At 40.3% G+C, this 24,663-nt stretch overlaps 1 protein-coding gene across 3 annotated transcripts; it reads left to right on the top strand.

Moving 5' to 3' along the window:
* The first annotated feature begins 867 nt into the window (after positions 1 to 867).
* pik3cg (phosphatidylinositol-4,5-bisphosphate 3-kinase, catalytic subunit gamma) lies at positions 868 to 24,208 on the top strand. 3 transcript variants are annotated; one of them, XM_057856203.1, is made up of 24 exons: positions 868 to 934; positions 1,286 to 1,450; positions 5,871 to 6,090; positions 6,156 to 6,327; positions 6,395 to 6,657; positions 7,894 to 7,980; positions 8,040 to 8,140; positions 8,205 to 8,374; positions 8,449 to 8,636; positions 8,699 to 8,806; positions 8,873 to 8,951; positions 9,009 to 9,435; positions 11,158 to 11,256; positions 11,363 to 11,498; positions 11,613 to 11,678; positions 11,742 to 11,967; positions 12,045 to 12,148; positions 15,350 to 15,496; positions 15,573 to 15,663; positions 15,725 to 15,855; positions 16,050 to 16,161; positions 19,225 to 19,382; positions 19,445 to 19,526; positions 19,602 to 24,204. In XM_057856203.1, the coding sequence occupies exons 3-24, from the start codon at positions 5,878 to 5,880 to the stop codon at positions 19,799 to 19,801; spliced, it is 3,360 nt and encodes a 1,119-aa protein (XP_057712186.1). In that variant the 5' UTR covers positions 868 to 934; positions 1,286 to 1,450; positions 5,871 to 5,877; the 3' UTR covers positions 19,802 to 24,204. The 3 variants fall into 3 exon arrangements, with proteins under 3 accessions (XP_057712186.1, XP_057712185.1, XP_057712184.1); XM_057856202.1 differs by having other exon boundaries at positions 5,875 to 6,090; positions 8,873 to 9,435; positions 19,602 to 24,208; XM_057856201.1 differs by having other exon boundaries at positions 8,873 to 9,435; positions 19,602 to 24,206.
* The last annotated feature ends 455 nt before the right edge of the window (positions 24,209 to 24,663 follow it).

Here is a 24,663-nt window from a genome sequence, read left to right as displayed (position 1 = left end):
CCCGACTAACGTGTACTTGTCTCGTTTTATGGATATTGACAACAAATGTACATTTTGTATGACTGAACCTGAAAGCGTGACTCATTTGTTTTATGGTTGCCCCATTAGTGTAAAGTTTTGGACGGATCTTCAGAAATATATTTTATAACAATCTAAACAAAACATTGAGTTGAGAGGAAAAGCGAGGATTACTATATTTAAATCCAAAGTTAAAAAAAAAAATATTATATATTATATTAATATATATTATATTATGTTATATATTATATATATATTAAATCTACGGACTATTCATCTTCATAAATCTAAATTTCAAAAAGTAAATTCGAACTTAAAGGTTGTTTTTGGTTGGAGTTGAATCATATTTCACATCACTTAATATGATACAAAATAATACATGCAAGTCTACTATTGAAGCTCATGCAAAATTGTTTAGTACTTAATTTCCTCTTGAATTATTATTTTTATTTATTTACTATTTTTTTGTATGTCTTATGATGTAAATATGTTGAGATGGTTATATTCTATGTGAACTAGTTGTTTTGTATTATTTGTTATTTGTATGTTTTGTAGTGTTCAATTAAAAAAAAAAAAAAGATAAAAACTTAAAAAGGATAATGCAATTGTTTTAATAATGAAAATTTGGGTGGTTGATATCTTGCATCGTTAATAATTGTTAGCTTTATTTAAAAATAAAATACAATATTATATAATTTTAATATCTTACGTATTTTTTGTTGTTGTATTTATTCATATACGTAAAATACATCTATCAAATCTACTTTGGTGCTATTAATCGAAGAGAATGCCACCGGCCGCTAGGGGGCAGCGCCGTTCCATAGTAATGTTATTCATCTCAACAGTGGGAGAGTTGGTAATTGTATGAGACGTTTATGCTATTGCTATGTGCTATTTGTGTTCAACACATATTTCTGTAAGTCTACTCTCTGTTAATGTCAATTATGTGCCTCTTGTTGTATTTTGGCTTATATATGTACAGAGAAAGATATGTTATCTGTTGTGTTAGTACTTGTTGTTCTGTTTTCTTCTATTCAGTTAAGTTAGTATGCTGTGGCTAATTAGCTATTTTCTTGTTCTTCAGGGTTCCCTCATCTTTGTCAATAAATGAGAATTATAACTTGACATTGAGGGTATTTCTTCATTAATTACGAATAAACAAGAATAAACAGTTACTAAATGTGGCCGGTAGAGAGCAGCAAAATCTAATAAACAACCCTCTGAACAGCTGACTTGCTGAATTCCGGATGGTACTTTATTTTTGCAGACACAGCCGGATGCTGTTTACTCCATACAAAGTGAGAAGACCCGTCTTATCTGGGCAGCAAGGCAACATTCTTCAACACTTTACAACACTTTTTGCCTGTCGTCTTGCATAAATGCAGAATATTGAGCCTTTTGGTGTGGGTGTCATCACCCTACGCGCTTTTTGGTGAGTTTTCGCGACTTCCTGGCACTTGTACCGTTACAGCTCAGCTTTCCTGCACGGCACTTCCGCTAAAGTTGAGCTGTCATCTGTCATTTTGTTTTCAATGAGTTTTTTTAGTGTATTGTGATTGACATAATAATCAGAAATATGTCCAAGTATCTGTTATCAAAACATGAGGTGACTGCGCAGTGCCGTTTTGTGTGCTGTTATTTTCATGCTGTTCACTTTTGCTTCCTGTTTTTGTTAAGAACATAAACAAACTCCTAGTTAAAACTTTGTTGATGCAAACGATCATATACAATGACAAACATCAGTTTAAGTTGATGTATTCCTCTACAAGTTTGTATTTAGACACTTTTTTTGGTGGTTTTCTTAATTTTATAAAACACTCCAAATCTGTCATTAAGTGTGGGTACATCCTGTTTGCAGTGGCGCCTCCAGAAAGTTTTCATGAGGTGGCCAGATGGGGCCACTTAAAATCTTGGGGTGGCCAAAACTAAAAGCCATAATGTTAGGTTTTCATTATATTATTGCAGTAAAAAAGTCAGGGGAAAACTATCATAAAGACTTAAGGACACGGCTACCGATATACTTTGGTGTATTTTGTAATATTTGATGTTACTAATGATTTAATGTGCATGGTCAACATTTACAATTATGTTTAATTGTGTTATGTATATATTAGGCATAAGCTGTACATTTAACTCGGGCTGTCAAACGATTAAAAATGTTAATCGACTTAATCACAGCTAAAAAATTAATTAATCGTAATTAATCGCAGTTCAAACCATCTCTAAAATATGCCATATTTTTCTGTAAAATATTGTTGGAATGGAAAGATAAGACGGATATATTCATGCAACATACTGTACATAAGTACTGTATTTGTTTATTATAACAATAAATCCACAAGATGGCATTAACATGAACATTCTGTTAAAGCGATCCATGGATAGAAAGACTTGTAATTCTTAAAGGATAAATGTGAGTTTGTATATTGTGACTAGATACTGCCATCTAGTGTATTTGTTGAGCTTTCAGTAAATGATACTGTAGCGACTTAACTGTTCTGCCCAAACGCATGATGGGAAGTGGTGCAACCATGACTGTGTGTGGTGGCTGCAGATGCTATATCTCAGAGGTCTCGGTCCGGTTCCGGACCCCCAAGCCGTCTGGACCGGATCTCAAGTTGTCCGGGCTAATACACGTTTCAACAACAAAAATCATTTTTTTCTGCGGGTTTACAGAGCGGAGGGTGGCAACAAACAAAGGTGATGCAGCCAATGGGAGTGAAGCATTTGAAAGTTATTTTTAGAACAGCATGTCTTAAACTTGCTTTCCAGACTCCGCGGAGTAACAGCCAAAAACTGAGCCGAATGAAGTTGGAGAAAAGGCAAAAAGGTACGGCAAATGGCGTGGTCAAAACGACGCAAGGTTGATGCAGAAAACAGAGTGTTTAAGGAGGAGTAGACCAACACATTTTTGTTCATTTTACCTGGCGGCAGCACATGCCTCATCTGTTCAGAGACGGTGTTCTGCCAAAATCTGCTACATCGGCGAAATGTCCTACATTACTCGAATTTGACACTCAAAGTACTACTGTGCGCGCTAAACTTGTTTTGTTTGGATGCATACAGGCAGAACGTTCTAAAAATGCCTTAAGAAAATACTTAAATGCAGTTATAAATAAGGACGGTTTAAATACGCTACGTGACTAATGTGGTCAACTGCTTCAAAGCTAACACATAAAAACACAATGTTTAAAAGTATGAGAGGGTAATACATGCAAAAAGTATTTTTGAGGCAATGAAAAGGTTCTAAAAAACTAAATAAAAACAAAAATAGTGAGTACTCGCCGCTTCTGACCGATGTGCGCATGCGTTACATTTTGCCGCGTAGTAAGGAATGGCCGAACAACGGTAGCGCTTGTAAAAAGCAGCAATTTGAAAAGGCACTATGAGACGAAGCACGTAGCTTTTTCGCAAAGTTTCCCTATGAACTCTGCCATCCGTTCTCAGAAAATAGCGGAATTAAGGGCTAAAATATGATTGCTCTATTATTTATTACTAATTAATTATTATTAAATATTATTACTTACTATAAAATTTATTTTTTATATTTTATTTAATTTTTGAATGTTGTAATTATCAGCACGGCCACATAAAGATATGTTTGTATTTTTTGTTAAAAAAAAAAAAAAAAAAAAAAAAAAGAAGCATTAAAAATTTGTGTTGCACCGATACCATTTTTTGGCCCCGATACCGATACTTGGCTGTGCAGTATCGGCCGATACCGATACCATACCGATACCACCCCTTATATATATATATATATATATATATATATATATATGTATATATATATATATATTTTTTTTTTTTTCTTCCCAAAGAGCTACATAATTGGATGTGAAATCATTGCTATCAAGGCTTTGTCAGGCTGTTGCTTACCTTTGCAAAATAGGAAAAAGACTAGTACAAAGTATAATACTAGCCCAACAGTAAGAAAGTAAAAATAAGTTCATAATAATAAACTCTGAATGAACTGAGTAAACTTTTTTTTAAACCTCTCAAAGGCCAAACTGCAACTTTCATGAAATTATTGTCACATTCTGCGGCTGGTTAGATTGTGTTTTGTTGCTGGGCTGTTAGTGGGGGCGTTCCTGATGTCACACCTGAATCCAATGCGGGCTCATCAACGCAGCATTTAAGCACGGGTGAGCTCAGAGAAGGCTGCCGAGATATTTGTTTGCTGATCGCCATTTGACATCTCGCACTATAGTCTCGCTACATTTGCTTGTTACGCCCCTGCATTGGGTTTTTTCTGGTAGTGTGCTGCACTCGTTTGTAACCTCTACCCTGTGCAGGTATTTGAGTTTTTATTTTGGCTTTTTGGCTCGCTGCCTATCGTCTTAGTTATTAAATCTTCGAGTTTGTAGTATTGAGCTCCGTCGACCTGCTGTCACGGACTCCTTTTGTTATTTCTACTATCCCGCGATCGCGTGTTATTTTTTGTTTGCAATCATTAAACCCTTGTACTTATCCCCCGCTTGTTGTCCGCTTCGAGGTCCAACCTTGTTTCCGCATTTGCGGACGCTCACAATTATAAGTAATAATAATTGACCACAGCATCCCGTCTCTCTATTAGCCTCGTTTTTTCGGGAGAGGGTGGGTCCCTTATTTCTATTTCTGAAAGGTGGCAACCCAACTTTGGAAACAGTTCCCAAATTACTGCAGCATTTCTTTCAGTAAAAGACAATAAAAGTTAAGTAGACGTAGTGAACTGACCAGAGATTGTTGCACCTGTCCAGCGCCCTTCCTCTGGATAGCAGTCCTGCTCTTGCAGGCACAAACTCGTTGTGTTCGTTCACGTTTCGTCTTCACATGTTTTATCAGGTTCGAGGTATTGAAACTGGCCGATTTAACTCCACATCTCGAAACTTTCAGGCCCCAAATCTTGCACGCAGCCATTGATTTTAATTGACGGGATTTCTATTTTGAAATATTTCCCGACTGCCGCCATGTCGGCAATGTCGCCATGTCGGCCATGTCATTGGTCAGAAGTGGCTATTGGCCCGTTCTCATTGGTCTGGAGCAGGCCAATAGCGATAGCTGTTTGGTGGTCACGTGTCATCACACAACACAGAGACAAAGTGTAGTGAGCGCCAGGAGGAAAAAAAAAGGCTGCGGTCAAATGTTATAATAATGGACCGGTAAATGGTATCGGCGCCGTCTTTGTTGGTACTCGCCGATACCGATACCACCATTTTGGGCCGGATCGGCGCCCCCTGCCGATACTAGTATCGGTATCGGTGCATCTTTATTAAAAATATTTCTGGACCCGAGATTGTTGTAATTTTTTAATTTCGGACCCAGAGGATTTTTAATTCATGACCCCTGCTATATCTTCTCTGCGTTGGGTACACTACAGGGTGTTAAGAAAAAGATCAACTCCTGTCATTCTTCCCCACGTTGCGTCCCACAATATTTATAGTTGCTGTGGGAGAGATGACAAAGCTTTTGCCAATTGAAAGCACGGCCCCAATGAATGCTTGTATCTACTCCACTCTGCCTCTTATCTCTGTATATAAGTAAAACAGCGCCATCGTAGACTGTTTGCGGCAATGCGTGAATGAGTCGTACCGCAAATGCGTTAATTGTGAAAAATATTTCCACGTGATTAATTTAAATATTTTTATTAGTGCCTGTTAACGTGATAAATTTGACAGCCCTACCTTTGATAAAACAAAATAAATGCATTCATTTGGGATGAAATGCATAACTGATGCTACAACAATCTGTGGGGTGGCCAACCAATTTACAGGGGTGGCCGTGGCCACTGCCTGTTTGTCACACAAAAAAAGTTTAATGTGGAATTGGTTCAACTCAAACTCATCGTGATCCCTGTTCTATCACTCCTCAAGCTAGGCGATGGAAGAGCAGCCCGTCCAGGTGAGTGACAAAGAACGAGTGGTGTTGCGAGAAGACAGCCGTCAAAGGCGACGACGGAAAGCCATCATGTCGTCGTCCTGCGCATCAATGGATCACATCGCCGTGGAATTTGTTCTCCCCACGGTGGCGCGGGGCTCTGACTGTCCTGACTTGCTGCAACTGGAGGTCGCGGGAAACTGGACAGTGGAACAGGTTGTTCGTTGTTATTCTACTCAAGTTTCGATTAAGATAGTTTTTTAAAAATCGTCTCCTTACAGGTGAAGGCTCAAGTATGGCTCAATGCGGTGACGTCGAACCTCTGCCCGGAATTTTATCAACGGTTTTCTCCGGACCATTGCATCCTTCTATACCAGAAGAAAGGCAACACTTGCGAAATCTACGACAAGCACCAAGTCTTCCAGACGCTGGACTGCGTACGCTATTGGAGAGGTTTGTTTTTTCAGTAAGCTGCGATTGGCAACCATGGTACTAACAAATAAGTATTTTTTTCTTATAGCGCTGAAGAAGGAGGTGGGCCGAATCAAACTGGTGCCCCGTCCGCAGCCCTCTGATGAGACCCTTCAGTACCAGCGGTATCTCAACTATCTAATCGGCTACGACGTAACTGACGTCAGCAACGTGCACGACGACGAACTGGAGTTCACACGTAGGAAGCTGCTGACGCCGCGACGCCTCGAGTTGTCGGATCGTGAAGCCAAGCTCTACTCCATGGACCCTTGGGTGACACATAAGCTGCTGCCTGAGCACCTCCTAGGGAAGGTATGATGACATTTTGTAGCCATTTTGAATGGAGTGGAGTTTAAGGGGGGGCCTGGCCCCCCTTGGTGGCCGAAAAGTGTCATTGCATGTAATTGACTTTCCAATAAATATAAAAGTTGTCCAGCAAGAAAGCAAACACCAAAAATGAATGAAATGAAAAAAAAAAAAAGATTTTTTATAATGGGTCAAAATTATTTTTTGAACAGATCATGTGACTAGCACCTTAGATGGTCATTTGCTTTGCATATTATTTTCAAATAAAGAAAAAAATAGGAGAGGGCAATTTTATTTTTCAAATGATTTTTTTCTTTGATTTTTTTTTTTTTTTTTTAAGCAACTTTTTGGGGCATTCAATGATTTAGACACAAATGCCCTACCCATAACATGGCGAAAACACAAAGGATTGCTACAATCAAAGAAAACCTTTTAAATGAAACATTAAGTGTTCAAATGCAAATTTTTGAGCCTCAAATATTTTTTCACATTCAAAAACTTTTTTTTTTTTTAATGATTTAAAATTTTCTTTTTTGATTCAAGTGATTTTTCTTTTGAAAATATATTTTTTTTGTATGAGTCAACTTAATTTTTTGATTGAATAATAAAGACACAAATGTTATGGCCAAAATGTGGCCCAAACACAAAACAACATTACTGCAATCAATAAAGTTGCTTCAATAAAAAAAAAAAAAAAAAAAAAAGAATAGCTTTCAAATGCATTTTTTTGGGTTCAAATTTATTTTTGCATTCAAACAAATTTTTTTTGATTGAAGTGACTTTTTTATTGAAAATATATATTTTGATTGAGGCATTTTTTTGTTTTGATTGAAGCTTTTTTTTTTTTGATCGAATAATGAAGACACTAATCTAACCTCCATATGGCTCCGCCCAGGGGATACAATTTGTGACTGAGGTAACTACATTGGCACGACTTCGGCGGGCGTTCCATATTCAATGGATGATGATCTTGGTGAAAAGTATAGCTGTCCTGCCAGCAGCCTGATTTAGAATTCCCCTCAAGAATAACGGGAGAAAACAAAAAAACAAAAAACGCTCATTTTCAACTTATTCTAAGAAATATTCTTGTAAGTTAATTTAATGCTAACACTGCGTTTCGGGGTCATCAACATGTTGTTCCCTACCTGCCCCAAATGTCAAACTCCGCCTATGCATTTTGAATGGAGTGAGAGCTAGTTTCACACAAAGTTGATTCCTATTTTAATTTTGTTCTGTTCTCAGGTCAGTAACGGTCACATCCTGGTGGTAATCCACATCAGCACAGCCAGTCAAACCATCAAAGTGTCCATCGAAGATACACCAGCTCAGGTATGAAGAGTGTCCTTAAAATTCTCGATTTGTGTTAAAACATATCTTGTTCTCATTAGGTTTTGTCCAGCTTCTTTTCCAAAATGGCAAATAAGAGAGGGTTGCTGGGCATGCCTGACAACACGTGCGAGGCGGACTATGTGTTGCGTGTGTGTGGCAGGTTTGGTCCAATCGCATCATCTGTTATGTCTTGTAATCCGATGAATGAGTTTGATTTTGAACAGAGAGGAGTACCTGTATGGAGAAGAACCACTGCAGAATTTCAACTGGATCCGTCAGTGTCTGAAGAAGGGCGAGGAGATCCACTTGGCTCTGGAGACACTGCCAGACCCAGAATTGGATATAGTCCATGAGGAGGACTGGGCCCAGGTGGATGATTGCACTGGAGTTGCCGGTAAGTAATGAATGACTATGTTTTAGCGCCTTTGCATTAAAGTCATTGCCCCATTTTGCGTGCCCCACCCCAAGGAACACATGAACAGCTGACCATCGACGAGAAGGACCACGAGCGAGTGTTCACCGTCTCTATGTGGGACTGTGACCGGAAGTTTCGTGTAAAGGTGTTGGGAATCGACATACCAGCGCTTCCTAAAATTCCGGACTTTGTTGTGTTTATTGAAGCTAGCATCTTTCACAGTCAGCAGCTTCTTGCTCAGGTAAATAAATTGTACAGATCCACAAATAACAGAATTAAATTGGGCATGATTTTGTATCCAAGGAGCGGACGACCCCTAAAGCCTTTAGTGAAGAGGTGTTGTGGAACTGCTGGTTGGAGTTTAACATTAAAATCAAGGACCTGCCTAAAGGGTCCCGACTCAACCTCCAGGTAAGGTTTGATTTACAATTAAAAGGGGGCTTCACTGCACTTTGCGGATGATCTTTTCCGTACCAGGTTGTATGCAGGAAACAACCGCAAACACCAAACTCAAAAGGATCTTCCTGCCAGGATAACGCATCAGGAAGTCACGACGGTAAGTCCGTGAACCTCCGCAAAGCATTCCCCAACTCATTTGCTTCCATTCCCCAAGGCAAAACCAAGAACCGCCTCTTGTACTACGTCAACCTGCTACTGATCGACCACAGGTCGCTGCTTCGCCAAGGCGAATTCGTCCTGCACATGTGGAAAATGCCTGAGAAAAGCGAAGAGAGCAGCAGCAGCAGCATCAACGCCGACAAGCTAACATCAGCCTCCAACCCGGATAAGGCTTCATCCATGGCCATCGCCATTTTGCTGGATAAATACTGCTATCCTGTGGTGCTTCCCAAGAGCCGTGATCTGAGTCGGGACGCCAGGGCGGAAGACGCCGAAGGGCGCGAGCGAGTTCAAAGGGAAATGCCGAACCATTTGAAGAAACAATTTGGCGCCATTGTGGCTACTGACCCACTTCATCCTTTGAGTCCTGAAGACAAAGAGTTGCTCTGGCATTTCCGACACGAGTGTATGCGTGATCCTAGGTACAGTGGATAAAGTCTACACACATTTACCCTGCCCTGTCATACCAAAATCTGTCCTGCCTTCTCTGTTCCTGTCCTATCGGTTAGTAGGTGTATCCCATACGCTCATGGTATCGTGATAAGCTTGTAACGCTACTTATAGCTAGGTAACATACAGTGGGGCAAATAAGTATTTAGTCAACCACTAATTGTGCAAGTTCTCCCATTTTAAAATATTAGAGAGGCCTGTCATTGTCAACAGGGGTCGACCTCAACCAAATCACATTGTTTGATTTTTAAAGAATTTATTGGCAATAACGGAGGCCAAACGTTTTCTGTAACTCTTCACAAGCTTTACACACACTGTTGCTGGTATTTTGGCCCATTCCTCCATGCAGATCTCCTCTAGAGCAGTGTTGTTTTGGGGCTGTCGTTGGGCAACACGGACTTTCAAATCCCTCCGCAGATTTTCTATTGGGTTGAGATCTGGAGACTGGCTAGGCCACTCCAGGACCTTGAAATGCTTCTTACGAAGCCACTCCTTTGTTGCCCTGGCTGTGTGTTTGGGATCATTGTCATGCTGAAATACCCAGCCACGTCTCATCTTCAATGCCCTTGCTGATGGAAGGAGATTTTCACTCAAAATCTCTCAATACATGGCCCCATTCATTCTTTCCTTTACACAGATCAGTCGTCCTGGTTCCTTTGCAGAAAAACAGCCCCAAAGCATGATGGTCCCACCCCCATGCTTCACAGTGGGTATGGTGGAATTCAGAATTCTTTTTCCTCCAAACACGAGAACCTGTGTTTCTACCAAAAAGTTCTATTTTGGTTTCATCTGACCATAACACATTCTCCCAGTCCTCTTCTGGATCATCCAAAGGCTCTCTAGCAAACCGCAGACGGGCCTGGACGTGTACTGGCTTCAGCAGGGGGACACGTTTGGCAGTGCAGGATTTGAGTCCCTGGTGGCGCATTGTGTTACCGATAGTAGCCTTTGTTACTGTGGTCCCAGCTCTCTGTAGATCATTCACTAGGTCCTCCTGTGTGGTTCTGGGATTTATGCTCACCGTTCTTGTTATCATTTTGACGCCACGGCACAGGGTGAGATCTTGCATGGAGCCCCAGATCGAGGGAGATTATCAGTGGTCTTGTATGTCTTCCATTTTCTAATAATTGCTCCAACAGTTAATTTCTTTATACCAAGCGTTTTACCTATTGCAGATTCAGTCTTCCCAGCCTGGTGCAGGTCTGCAATTTTGTCTCTGGTGTCCTTCGACAGCTCTTTGCCATAGTGGAGTTTGGAGTGTGACTGACTAAGATTGTGGACAGGTGTCTTTTATACCGATAATGAGTTAAAACAGGTTCCATTAATACAGGTAACAAGTGGAGCCTCGTTAGATCTCGTTAGAAGAAGTTAGACCTCTTTAACAGCCAGAAATCTTGCTTGTTTGTAGGTGACCAAGTACTTATTTTCCACTCTAATTTGGAAAAAAAAATCTTTAAAAATCAAATTTTTTTTCCACATTCTGTTTCTCATGGTTGAGGTTTACCCATGTTGACAATTACAGGCCTCTCTAATCTTTTCAAGTAGGAGAACTTGAACAATTCGTGGTTGACTAAATACTTATTTGCCCCACTGTAGATGCTGAAAAATAAAACATTAACAAAAACGCTGTTGTTCATACGTCAGAATTTTGTGATATATTTACAGTATAGTAAACCTTAACCCTTCCAATTAAGGGCTTATCCAAAGCTGCTATCGTCTGTCCGGTGGGGAAACCAGGAAGATGCCCTCGCCACGCATCAGATGTTGGAGCGCTGCACTGCATGGGACAGCAGGTAAGAACATTTAACAACAATGAATGATCGCTGCTAGTCATCCCTGTCAGAATGGATCGCACATCTATCGTCATCAACAAGTTAAAATAATATTTTTGGCGTTCAGCGTTTTAGACGTCGGCCTAGCCATGCAGTTGCTAGACTGCCACTACTCTGACGCTCAAGTCCGCTCCATGGCCGTGAGGAAGTTGGAGACCCTGGAGGACGCCGACGTGCTTCGATACCTTCTCCAGCTTGTTCAGGTCTTTTCAAAACAAAAACGTTTTATAAAATTGTTAGAGTCTCGCAATAAATCAATCCAAAACGTGTTTTTATGGGGAGAGGATAAGACACAAAACATTCTTTGTTCTTTTTAGGCAGTGAAGTTTGAGCCCTATCATGATAGCGCACTAGTCCGGTTCCTGCTCAAAAGAGCGCTAAAGGTAAGCAGTTAAAAAGAATGGAAAAAAAAAAAGTCTTGAATTGTGTCTATTTGTGCGTTTCAGAGTAAGCGTATCGGCCATTTTCTCTTCTGGTTCCTGCGCAGCGAGATCGCTCAGTCCAAACATTACCAGCAGAGGTACGCGGTTCTATTGGAGGCCTACCTGCGAGGCTGCGGCGAGGCCATGCTGCAGGATTTTGGGAAACAGGTGGAGGTGACTGAGGCGCTGCAGAAAGTCACACGAGAGATTAAGACGATGTCTCCGGACAAGTATGACGTCACGGCGCAAGGTAAACGTTGATTTTTAGTGATTTCTCCACCAATATTTGTAGCCTAACAATGTTTGTACACTGTGTCTGCTTTTCAGTGGTGTGCCAGATGCGTCAGAAGTTGGAGCTCCTACAGTCGTCTGGTCTCCCTGAGGGTTTCAGGGTCCCATATGATCCTGGACTAAGAGCTGGAAGCTTACTGGTAACAGCAAGAGTCGATTAATCACCTTTTTTGCGATTAGTCAGTTCATAAGCAAATCAAAAATTAAACACATTTACGATTAACTTATTGGCGCAGCTCCAGCGACCTGGGCCGATGGCACTCCGACATCCCGGCCAAAAGGCCAAACGCCGCGCGTGCACCTTAGTTTTAACCCCTTGTACTGACTCCATTTTAAAAGCTGGAAAAAGGCTTTGAAGCACAAGTTGACAATTTATTCAGGTCGAGAGCGCTCAACAAGCATGGCAAACAGACTCAGGCGAGGAGGCAGACTCGTTCCAAGGTCACCATATTACAAGTCAACGAAAGGTTCCCGAGAGAAAATGACAATGTTTAGTTAAACATTCAGTATTTTGAAGGCTCTCGCGGGGCGGGCCACGAGCAGGAAGAAGGGTGCGTTGTTTAGGATTATTGGCTGTTTATGGATTGGACAGGAGTATTCAGGAGTTACTGTTGTCAGGGCAACGAGGGTTGTGGATTTTGCCACCTTGGCGTCAAAGGCGTTCTCCAGTGTTTCTTGTGTTGGGACAGGTGTCCCGCCATTTGTTCTGGACTGACCGTGGACTTGTCAGCGTCAATCTTGCTCAGTCAGTTGCATGACAAACACATTGGGCTTCATGGCGTCAGTGTTGTTAATCTTACTGAAAAAAAGTAATTAATTATAGTTACAAATTACTTCTCCCAAAAAGTAATTGCGTTAGTAACTCAATTACCTGAATGTAAGAGTAATTAGTTACTTGGCAAAGTAATTGGTGATAATTACTTTTTTTTTTTTCCCCTCAAAAAAAAAAAAAAAAAAAACATTGGCCACACTATGTGAAGTTTTTTGTGGAGGTTTTTGGTACAATTGGCCCGAGCCCAATTCTTTACCCTAATTTACCCTTTACCCTGAATCAACTGTTAAAAGTTGTTAAAATTGCTCCCATGATTGCATTAGTTCCCTTCTCTCTACTTTCGACATATGACATTTTTAAAACTGTTTCATCATTTAAAGATAGATTCAAGTCAAGATTTTGCCGATTTAGAAGTATTTTAGATAAAAAGTTACTTAGGTTCGCTAGGAAGGTTCTCTACAACAGAGCCGTCCTAAAAAGCCTACTGCTTTAAGATGGCGGCTGTCTACTAACTCATTTAGTGCCATGTCTGTCATTTTGCATCTAGTTTTATCTATATACAGTACATGTGATATCTACCATGTCTAACATATCTACCATAACATGCGGGCGTAGTTTGTCGACTATCGGCTACAACATGTATTATTGGAGCTACCTAGCATCGCGTTTGCTCGGCGTCACAACTTTCTTGCCTCCTCCCCGCTCCTGCTCTGCTCTGTCGTCTCGGTGAGTCCGTCTCCCTCAGACTTTTTGACCAATATAGTAACGCATAGTAACGCATGCCTTTCCGTCCTCAGTAACGGTAACGGCGTTGCCAAGATGAGAAAAGTAATTAATTAGATTACCCACTACTGAAAAAAATAACGCCGTGAGTAACGCCGTTATATTGTAACGCCGTTATTAACAACACTGCATGGCGTCAAGGCGTCATGTATGTCTTATGCCCTATATTCTGCTTGTTTTCCTAAACTATGGTATAAGTGCTATTTATTTATATTGGGTGTGTTAGAGTAATACAAACAGTCAAACAGTAAATACGAGAAACGATACTATTCCCTGATTGATGATATTAAAGGGCATGTGACACGAAAAAGCATGTTTATTTCATAATACACACCGTATTTTATGCTCCTGAATGATATGGACCGCTTGGATGTGTCTGAAAGTGATCGTTATATTTATTTAGTTTTTTGAATCCCGCGCCATGAAAATGAGTGACTTCCGGCTTCGTTCTTGCATTGAGGAGGAGGGCGCTGTGACGTGTACGGGTGAAGGCGTCCTCTTTACTAAAAAGCCGTACTGTTCTGTATGAGGACTAAGGATTCAGCTGATTTTGCCGATTAATACCTTTATTTTTTGCATCACGCCAGCCAAATGGCTGCAGAAATATCTTGCTTTATGAGGGAGAGGCGTGTAAGCCTTTTTGGAGTTTCAAAAGGTTCCCATTCACCGTGGATATTGGCCAAAACAAGCCCTACTACTGTGGGACCATTGGACTTACGAAGAAGTGAGTAAACATCTTGTTTTGTATTATGTCAAATATTAATACAGCGATTACAAAGTAAACACTACAAACTTTCTTTAAATAAAGGACTACTTACGTTCGATCATTGATAGGCATGTACACATTAGCTGCACGTTAGCTGCACAACAACTGCAGCCGCCCTCCTCCGGGGAACGAACTGTAAATTGCTCTCCGCCGGGCGGTTTGCCGATCCGTAAAGACAATCGACAACCCAGTCGTCATGTCAAATAATCCGGGCTAGTTATGTGTGATTTTCCGCTTCGAAGACTTCGAAACATCACTCGGTTCGGGTTAGCATGTCGGCTAGCTGTCACGCCTCTTGGTTTGTTTACATTCTCCGAAGCCGGGGAAGGGAAATGACATATGTCCGGTTTAGGTGTCATAAAATATCGTTCAAGAGGTGCGACAGTAAAGGTGAAGTCGACAGTTTTGACCATTATGGAGTAATTTTGCCATGTCGTCCTGAATAAGTGCATTTTTATTATTTCATATTCCATTTAGCACAAGACTGTTATTTGTCATGACCATGCCATTTATTTAGCAATTGGGGAAAATACTTGGATAAAAGAATGTCCTGTAAAAATATTGGAGAGACTGAAACAATGACATTTTGCGGCTCTCTTCGTCGCGTTTTCCTCGTTCTGAATAATTCCCCCTCAATGGGCTGAATAGTAAAACCGATGAGCCCAGTCACCAGCTGACGTCATCCACCTGTTGGGGACGCTAGAGCCCTATAATGGTAGGCGTGGCTAACCGGCAGATTAAAAGACTAATTTCTCGTCATCTGCGCTTTGCTAAATTGTTGTATATAGTCGAATCGTCTCAAAATATGATTCTAATTCACATAATAATGCTATTTAAGACTTTTTTTCTCATGTCGTATGCTCTTGAAGTGTGTTAGAATAATACAAACAGTCGATTGGTAAATACGAGAAAAGATACTAGTCCCTGATTGATTATATTAAATGTGTTAGAATAATGCAAACAGTTAGACGGTGCCTACGAGAAAAGGTACTATCTCCTTTACACCTGTTTTGGACTCAGACTGAACAGTGTAAAGTGATGGCGTCCAAGAAGAAGCCACTTTGGCTGCAGTTCAAAAGGGCCGACCCCACCACTCTGTCCAAAGACCCCATTGGGATCATCTTCAAGCACGGTGATGACCTCAGACAGGACATGCTCATCCTACAGGTGAATGATCATCATTCAGGACCATTGACGGCAATTGTGAGTCATTTAATTTAATGTGCTTTATATTTTCTGTCAGATTTTGCTGATCATGCAGTCCATTTGGGAGACTGAATCCCTAGACCTGTGCCTATTACCTTACGGATGCATCTCTACCGGAAACAGAATAGGTGCGAACGTTATGTTTCATTTATGATCTTATCCCTGACTTGTTTTTCATCTGGAGGTCAGGTATGATAGAAATCGTCAAGGACGCCACTACCATTGCAAACATCCAGCAGAGTGTCGTCGGAAGCACCGGAGCCTTCAAAGACGAAATCCTTCATCAGTGGTTGCGCGACAAGTGTGTTAGCGAAGACAAGGTATTTTTTTTTCTTTTCTGCGCTAAAAGGAAGTGCGAAAACAGCAAACAGGAAAAGGAAGTCAGCCTGAGTGCTTTTCCTGCCACAGTTCACATATTCTATGCTATTTTTAGACTGGACACCTGCACTCACTACATTTTCTAAGTGTTGTATTCTAAGTTTTGTAATCACTTTTGACTGAGTTGATTTTCCAGTTTCAGCAAGCTGTGGAGAGGTTTTTGTATTCCTGTGGCGGCTACTGTGTGGCCACATTTGTTTTGGGTATAGGCGATCGCCACAATGACAACATCATGATCACCGAATCGGGTAATGATGCGTGTTTCTCACTTTAACAGTAAAAGTATAGTGGTATGAAAATGTATCTGAACCTTTTGGAATTTGTCACATTTTTGCATAAAACCACCATCAAATGTGATCTGATCTTTGTCAAAATCACACAGATGAAAAAACGGTGTCTTCCTTAACTAAAACCACCCAAACATTTATAGGTTTTCATATTTTAATGAGGATAGTATGCAAACAATGACAGAAGGAGGGAAAAGTAAGTTAACCATCACATTTAATATTTTGTGCCCCCCCCCCTTTGGCAGCAATAACATCAACCAGACACTGCCTGTAGCTGTAGATCAGTTTGGCACATCGATCAGGAATAATCTTGGCCCATTCTTCTGTACAAAACTGCTGTAGTTCAGTTAGATACCTTGGATGTCTGGCATGAATCACTGTCTTTCAGGCATGAAAATCTCTCACCTTTCGGCGAAATTCGCCGTTTTGAAGTAAAAAAGTGTGACCTACGTGAATCGTGTAGATCCGAGGAGAAACTTTTGTTAAGGGGTGGGGGGGGGGGGGGTGTCGGGAGTAGGCATATGCCGGTTTCCGGTGTCACGGTTTACCATGGTATGAAAACGTCGTGGTTTCAAAACCCCTTAAATGATCTGTCACACCGTAGTACATGATTGGCTATTATTTTTCATGTGTCAAAAATGCAGCCAAAAGTGGCGCGATAGCGCTCACCCCTTCCCGTTTGTTGCTTTGTGTGTCAGTGACGCTATTGCAGCGAACCCAAAAACAAAACACAAAGCATACATTTCTTCAATTTATTGAGCTCTCAATTCGTGGTAACTGAAATATACAAAATGAATACATTTTAAACGTGGTAGAATAGTATTTTTCCATGTGTGAGTAGCTTCAACTGATTAGCACCATGAAAAAGTTCGCCAAAAACAAAACACATTTTCCTTTCAAATTCAAAATACAAACTAATTAAAAACTTACAAAGCCTAGGCTTAGCTGGAAGAGCAACTTCGTCGAGGTTTTAAGTCTCACAACCGCTAAGTGAGGAACAAGCTTGAAGTGGAAAAAAGGATAGCGTCAAAGATCGCTAATTGCGACAGATGATCTTGCCCTAAGCACAAATTCATGTTCGCTGGACGAGGGGAGGTCTCACTCCCAATATTTTTTTCAGCTGAATGCATTTGCCAACATATTGGATTTGGTGAGTAACGGTTTCATTCCTTTTCATATTTTGCTGTATAACAAAGTTACTGCCGTTTGTTGCAACTTGCGTCGAACACTGCCAGAGCTAGCCAGATCTCCAGTGAAAAAATAGCTCCCATTAAGTAAACGTCAAGCTTGTGTATTTAACGGTAATATAAAAGAAGAAATGCAAGCTTCTTTCTAATATCACTGTACACAATGCTCAGCGCAGTTGCGCAAACATTCGCACGCATGCGCACCTCAGTTAAAAGCGGCGAGTACTCACTATTTTTGTTTTTACTGAATTTTTTATGACCTTTTCAGTCCTTCAAAAATACTTTTTGCATGTATTACCCTCCCATACTTTTAACCATTGTATTTTTTTGTGGTAGCTTTAAAGCAGTTGACCACATTAGTCACGTAGCGTATTTAAACCGTCCTTATTTGATATAACTACATTTAAGTCTTTCTTAAGGCAATTTTTAGTACGTTCTGCCTGTATGCATCAAACAAAACAAGTTGAGAGCCTCATATACAGTAGGACGCTTTGCCGATGTAGACATTTTGGCAAAACGCCGGAACATATGTCCTCCACACCGTTCTCACCTTTTTAACCCCTGATCAATTTTCATGCTTGGTCTTTGGGTCATGCTACAGCATACCAACAGGGTTCAAGTCTGGATTTTGACTTGGCCACTCCAGAACGTTGTTTTGTTCTTCTGAAACCATTCTGAAGCTGATTTACTTCTGTCGTTTGGATCATTGTCTTGTTGCGGCATCCATCCTCTGTCTAGCTTCAACTGGCCTCAGGTTTTCCTGCAAAACTTCTGAATTCATTCTTCCATTATGATTGCAAGTTGTCCAGGCCATGAGGCAACGAAACAGCCCCAAATCATGATGATCCCTCCACCATGCTTCACGGTGGGGATGAGGTGTTTAGGTCTGTGAGCTTTTCCATTTTTCCTTCCACACATGACGTTGTGTGTTAATCCCAAACAATTCAACTTTGGTTTCATCAGTCCACAAAATATTTTGGCAAAACTTCTGTGGATTGTCTAAGTGCTTTTTTGCAAACATTAAACAAGCAACAATGGTTTTTTTAAATTTTTTTTTTAGACTGCAATAGCTTCCTCCGTGGAGTCCTCCCATGAACACCATTCTTGGCCATAGTTTTACATATAGTAGATGTATGCACAGATATATTGGAGTGTGCCTGTGATTTTTGTAAGTCTTTAGCAGACACGCTAGGGTTCTTTTTTTTACCTCTCTGAGTATTCTGCATTGAACTCTCGGCGCCATCTTTGGTGGACGGCCACTCCTTGGGAGAGAAGCGACAGGGCCAAACTCTCTCCATTTTTGAACAGCTTCTCTGACTGTCGATTAATGAACATCCAGACTTTTAGAGATAATTTTGTGTCCTTTCCCAGCTTTATACAAATCAACAATCCTTGATCGCACATCTTCAGACAGCTCTTTTGACCGCGACATGATGCACATGAGACATTGCTTCTCATCAAGACAATTCTTACCAGGTGTGTGTTTTATAGTGGGCAGGGCAGCTTTAAACCACTCACCAGTGATTGGGCACACATCTGACTTAAAATGTAAAAATTGCTTTCAATTGTTTTTTAACTCTCCTTAGGCGGAGAGTTCACTTACTTATTTTTCCCCATTCTGTCATTGTTTACATGCTAACCTCATTAAAATATAAAAACCTGAAATGTTTAGGAGGTTTTAATGAAAGCAGACACTGTATTTTCATCTGTGTGATTTTGACAAAGATCAACTCACATTTGATGGTGATTTTACATGGAAATGTAAAAAATCCCAAAAGGTCCAGATACTTTTTTATATCACTGTACATGAAAATGACGGGTTTTTGTATTGCCGCAGGAAATCTCTTCCATATTGACTTTGGTCACATCTTGGGAAACTACAAGAGCTTCATGGGAATTAGTAAGGAGTGGGTTCCTTTTGTGCTTACGCCAGATTTTCTGTATGTCATGGGAACGTCAGGGAAGAAAAGTAGCCCTCATTTCCAGAAATTCCAGGTATTAGAATTAATTTCGCATCTAAAACAACTATTTTGTCTAAACTATAATTTTTATATCAGGACGTGTGCGTGAAAGCTTACCTCGCTTTGCGACACCACACCAACTTACTCATCATCCTCTTCTCCATGATGTTAATGACTGGTACGCACTTCTTCTATAAATGACAGGATGACAGCAACAACAACAAGTTAACTATGGAACGCAATCTTTTACTAGGAATGCCCCAGCTGACCAGCAAAGAGGACATCGAGTACATCCGCGAAGCGTTAACTGTCGGCCGCAGCGAGGATGAAGCGCAGCGTCACCTGCTGGACCAAATCGAGATCTGCAGGGAAAAAGGCTGGATGGTGCAGGTTAACTGGTTTGTTCACCTGGTGCTGGGGATAAAGCAGGGGGTGGAGAAACGCTCCACATGAGTGGTTTTTAAAGAACGAAGTGTCATTAAGTCATTTCAGTCACCATTCATTAACCAAGTTTGTGAATTTTTTTAAACTTAGATGCAGCTTTTCCCACTGAAAGTCTTAATGTTTCAGCAAAATTAACATAAAACCTTAATTTTCTTTTTTCACTTTTTTAAAGTTGTTTTGATTGGAAATGAACTATGCTGGCCAAAATTATCGGCACCCCTGCAATTCTGTCAGATATGCTCAATTTCTCCCAGAAAATGATTGCAATTACAAATGCTTTGGTAGTAATATCTTCATTTATTATGCTTGGAAAAGCGCTATATATGTATAACACCATTTACCATTGCAATTAAAAAACACAAAAGAGAATGGGAAAAAAATCTAATCATCATCATTTTACTTGGGCTGTCAAACGATTACAATTTTTAATCGAGTTAATCACAGTTTAGAAATTAATTCATCATAATTAATCGCAATTCAAACCATCTCTAAAATATGCCATATTTTTCTGTAAATTATTGTTGGAATGGAAAGATAAGACAAGATGGATATATACATTCAACATGCTGTACATAGGTACTGTATTTGTTTATTATAACAATAAATCCACAAGATTGCAATAACATTATTAACATTCTTTCGGTGAAAGGGATCCACGGATAGATTCTTAAAGGATAAATGTCAGTTTGTATATTGTGACTAAATATTGCCATCTAGTCTATGTGTTGAGCTTTCAGTAAATGATAATGTAGTGACAAAACTGTTCTGCCCAAATGCATGATCGGAAGTGGGTAACCATGACTGTGTGTGGCGGCTGCAAATAATATATCTTCTCTGTGTTGTGTACAATGAAGGGTGCTAAGAAAAAGATCAATGCCAATTCTTTTGTCCGGCCCATTTTTGGAGTTTTGTGTAATATGATCATAATTTAAAATTTTTTTCATTCTCTTTTGTGTTTTTTCCATTGCAAGCAAAATAAATGAAGATGTTACTACCAAAGCATTTGTAATTGCAATCATTTTCTTAGGAGAAATTGAGCATTAACAGAATTGCAGGGGTGCCAATACTTTTGGCCAGCAGTGTACATCTTCAATATCTAGAACTCCGCAGTTTACAATGACAAATTTTATGGGATTTTACAACCTTTTTTTATTCATGCTTAATTTCCATTCTTTTAGCTCATTTGCTACCATTGACGGCAATAGCCGTCCAATCCATTTGCACCAGTAGAAACGTTCAGTTGGATTGGATCACTATCACCATCAATGATAGCCAATGGAATTCCATATTTGAGCCATTACTGCAATCTGGTAGTATTCACAGCACACGGCACTTATTACAGTACAGTATTATTGATTTTTTTTGTGTTGAAATAGGTTTCATTAGGTTTACTTGTGTTTAAAATTTGCAGAATGGGTAAAAACAAAGTTTTTTTATGATCTATCAGGAAAGACTAAAAAAAATAAACAATGATTAAACAAAGTTCTGTTCCTCTTCTTATTTTTGAGTTGATTGTTCTCTTCCTCCAGTTGCTGTATCGGTTAAGGAGGCACATAATAATTCTCAATATACTAGTACTTTTTGCTGTCACTTTCTGGATAATGTGTAGATTTGTATCTTCTTTACCCTCACATTATTCCTCCCATCACTTTAGCTCTTAATCATTGCCATTATTTTCTCAGCAGATGAGTGGGCGCAGGTGGACAAGATTGACGCCCTTTCTTCTTTTCTCACTATGGCTTTGAACTGCAAATGGATTTGTCAGAAGAGTAAAAAAAAGCCCCCTCGTTTTTCAGCTCTTTCTGACTCCTTAAGGCTTTTTAGCACGCCTTCGTGAATCGTGTGGAGGCTGAACAACAAATGTGAATGGAAATGCAAGAAGACAAAAAGCTTTGTTGTCTTTTGGCATTTGCGCGCGGAGAAACGTGTCTCCTTTTATGCACTCATTTAAGTGTAAGTAGTACAGTTTTAGACTACTTTGGCTGCCATTGACGACAATACACGTCCAACCCATTTTGACGGTCAAAATACCCAAATTTTCGCACTATAAGGCGCACCTGACTATAAGCCGCCACCCACTAAATTTGACACAAAAACAACATTTGTTTATAGATAAGTCGCACTGGGTATTATGGGATATTTACACTAAAAGATATCAACCGGTAACACCTTATTCGACAGCGAAATCATACAACAGTCATAAGACCAAATGAAGCTTTGAAGCAATTGGCTGCAACGCTTCATTGCTTCAAGAAGCTTCATTTGGCCTTCACTGCTTCCTAGGGGGGAGACAGTCAACCTCTGCTGCCACCTGCTGTCAACACTGTTGTCATCCAACATGCCTCCTACCATGCATTGCAGCGCTAAAGATATAAATAACCATCAAAATTCATGTTCTGTGCTAATTATATCTTCAGTTACTGTTCCAGTTGTTTCATTAATTGCTAGTTGTGGTATTTCGTAACACTTTATTTGACATTGGCGCTATAAGACTATCATAATTATGACACTGCTATGAGCATTAATGAATGCTTATAACATGTTATTTCGTGTCAGCCAGCAAATTATCTCACTTTTAAATGAATATAAAAGATCCGAACAGGACATAAATGGGGATAGTGACATAATTTTCGGGATGACACTTAATGACATCTGTCATGAGCATTAAGTAATGCCCATGATAGTGTCATGTCACAGTTATGACGGTCTTATGACACCGCTGTCAAATAAAGTGTTACCTATTAACCCAAAGAAATCAACAAATAAGCCACAGTTGGACTGTAAAGGCCGAGTTATACTTCCGCGTCAGACCTGCGTCGTCAAGGAAGACTCGAGTTACGACCCTGCGCCGTAGCCTGACGTGCGCCTCTCAAATCTTCCAACCTTCGCGTCGCGTAGACGTGTATGACGTGGCGAAAACGGACTGTGATTGATCCGCTCAGACTGTTGTTTCCGGTTTAGCGCGAAATCACCGCCATTGTAGAATAGAATCAAACATTATTTTCTACACGCAAAAATGGACCAAGCCGACGGGAGTATCATCGAAGAGCAAGTCTCGTCAAGACATTATTGTGATTGCCAAATGGCAAGGTCGGCGATTGAAAAAAAAAAAAAAAAGAATGGAAGAACCACCGAGACGTGCGTGTTCGGAATCGAGTGACGACACGAAGCGGTGACCCAGTCGGCCAAAAACTGCCAACTTTTTATCACTTATGTGATAAATATGTCGTATTTTTGGTTGGTGCACTTCATCATTTATTGTGTACATATGTTTGCTGTGAGTCTGTGACTTATTTACGTGTCACACTTCAAGTATATGAAGAAAAAAGCACAGACTTGGTGTCAAAAGAGTTGTTTTGATCTTTAATTTTCAATAACAGGCAGTTCACACACGATACATCATCACTGATTGAGAGTGCCTCGGTGCTTTTTATGATAACGTTAAAATCAAGACTCCCAACGCAGTTTGGGAAGTTCCATAGACGCCAGAAATCTGCTATGGCTTCCCACTGGCTGGTTGTAGGACATGGCAAACAAATCGGGCTGGAGGGCTTTGCAGACCTTGAATACAGTGCTCGACGCCAGTTTGAAGCTAGGCGCCACAGCTAGCTCTCTCCACCCGAGTCTAAAACTCTCTGTGCGGTATCAAAAGTCGGCCAGACCGCCTCGAAACCGTCTTCTGTGTCGCCTGCCCCTCAACATTTGTATGTTCAATATTTATTCATTGTTGATGAGCAGAATATTTACTTTCAAGAGTTCCATCTTGCATTGTTTATTTTTTCTCCGACTAGCGGAAGTCAACAAGCATGCCCCAAAACCGTACAAACATAACGCCACATCCCTCTAGTGGCTTGGCGGTGAATTACAGAGCAATGCTTTCCCTCACCGCAGAACTATCGAATGTCGAATGACGCCGTAGTCGCTGCGCCATCATCAAGTATAACTCCGGCTTAAGACGCAGGATTCAAAATGAACAACTGTCATAAGACCAAAGGAACTACCATGAAGCTTTGAAGCCACATTGCTTCAAGAAGCTTGGCCATCACTACCCCCTCGGGGGGGGAGACAGGCAACCTCTGCTGCCACCTGCTGTCAACACTTGTTGTTGTCCAAAATGCCTCCTAGCGTACATTGCAGTGCCACAGATGTAAATAACAATCAAAATTCATGTTCTGTGCTAATTTTTTTCTTCAGTTACTGTTCCAGTTGTTTCATTAATTGCTAGTTATGGTATTTCGTAACACTTTATTTGACAGTGGTGCCATAAAACTATCATAATTATGACATGACACTACCATGAGCATTATGAATGCTGATAACAGATGTTATTTAGTGTCATCCAGCAAATTATCTCACATTTGAATGAATGTAAAAGATCCGAGCTGGACATAAATGGAGTTAGTGACATAATTTTCCAGATGGCACTTAATGACATCTGTCATAAGCATTCAGTAATGCCCATGATAGTGTCATGTCACAGTTATGACGGTTGTATGACGCCGCTGTCAAGTGTTACCTATTAACCCAAATAAATCAACAAATAAGCCACAGTTGGACTGTAAGACGCAGGATTAAAATGAAGGACAAAGTAGCGACTTATAGTCCGGAAATTACAGTAGTCTATCGTCGTCAATGGCGTTGAAATGAGATCATTCGACAAGTCAATACAAATTTTACCAGCTTATAGTGAGAAATCTGTCATTTTTGTAACCTTACTTACAAAATACTGCATTGAAATACACAATTTGGTCTACATTATCATGCTTGTCAAATGACAAAAAGGAGTGCAATGTCTTCTAATATCCCTGGTTCCTTTACAGGAACCCGTGAACCAGATCAGACATCGAGGGAATTTACTGCTTCCGTGTGTA

This window comes from Corythoichthys intestinalis, chromosome 13 (assembly GCF_030265065.1).
Source record: "Corythoichthys intestinalis isolate RoL2023-P3 chromosome 13, ASM3026506v1, whole genome shotgun sequence".
NCBI classification, from domain to species: domain Eukaryota; kingdom Metazoa; phylum Chordata; class Actinopteri; order Syngnathiformes; family Syngnathidae; genus Corythoichthys; species Corythoichthys intestinalis.
Note: the sequence above shows the minus strand (reverse complement) of the source record. Positions and strands in the feature narration are given on the sequence as shown.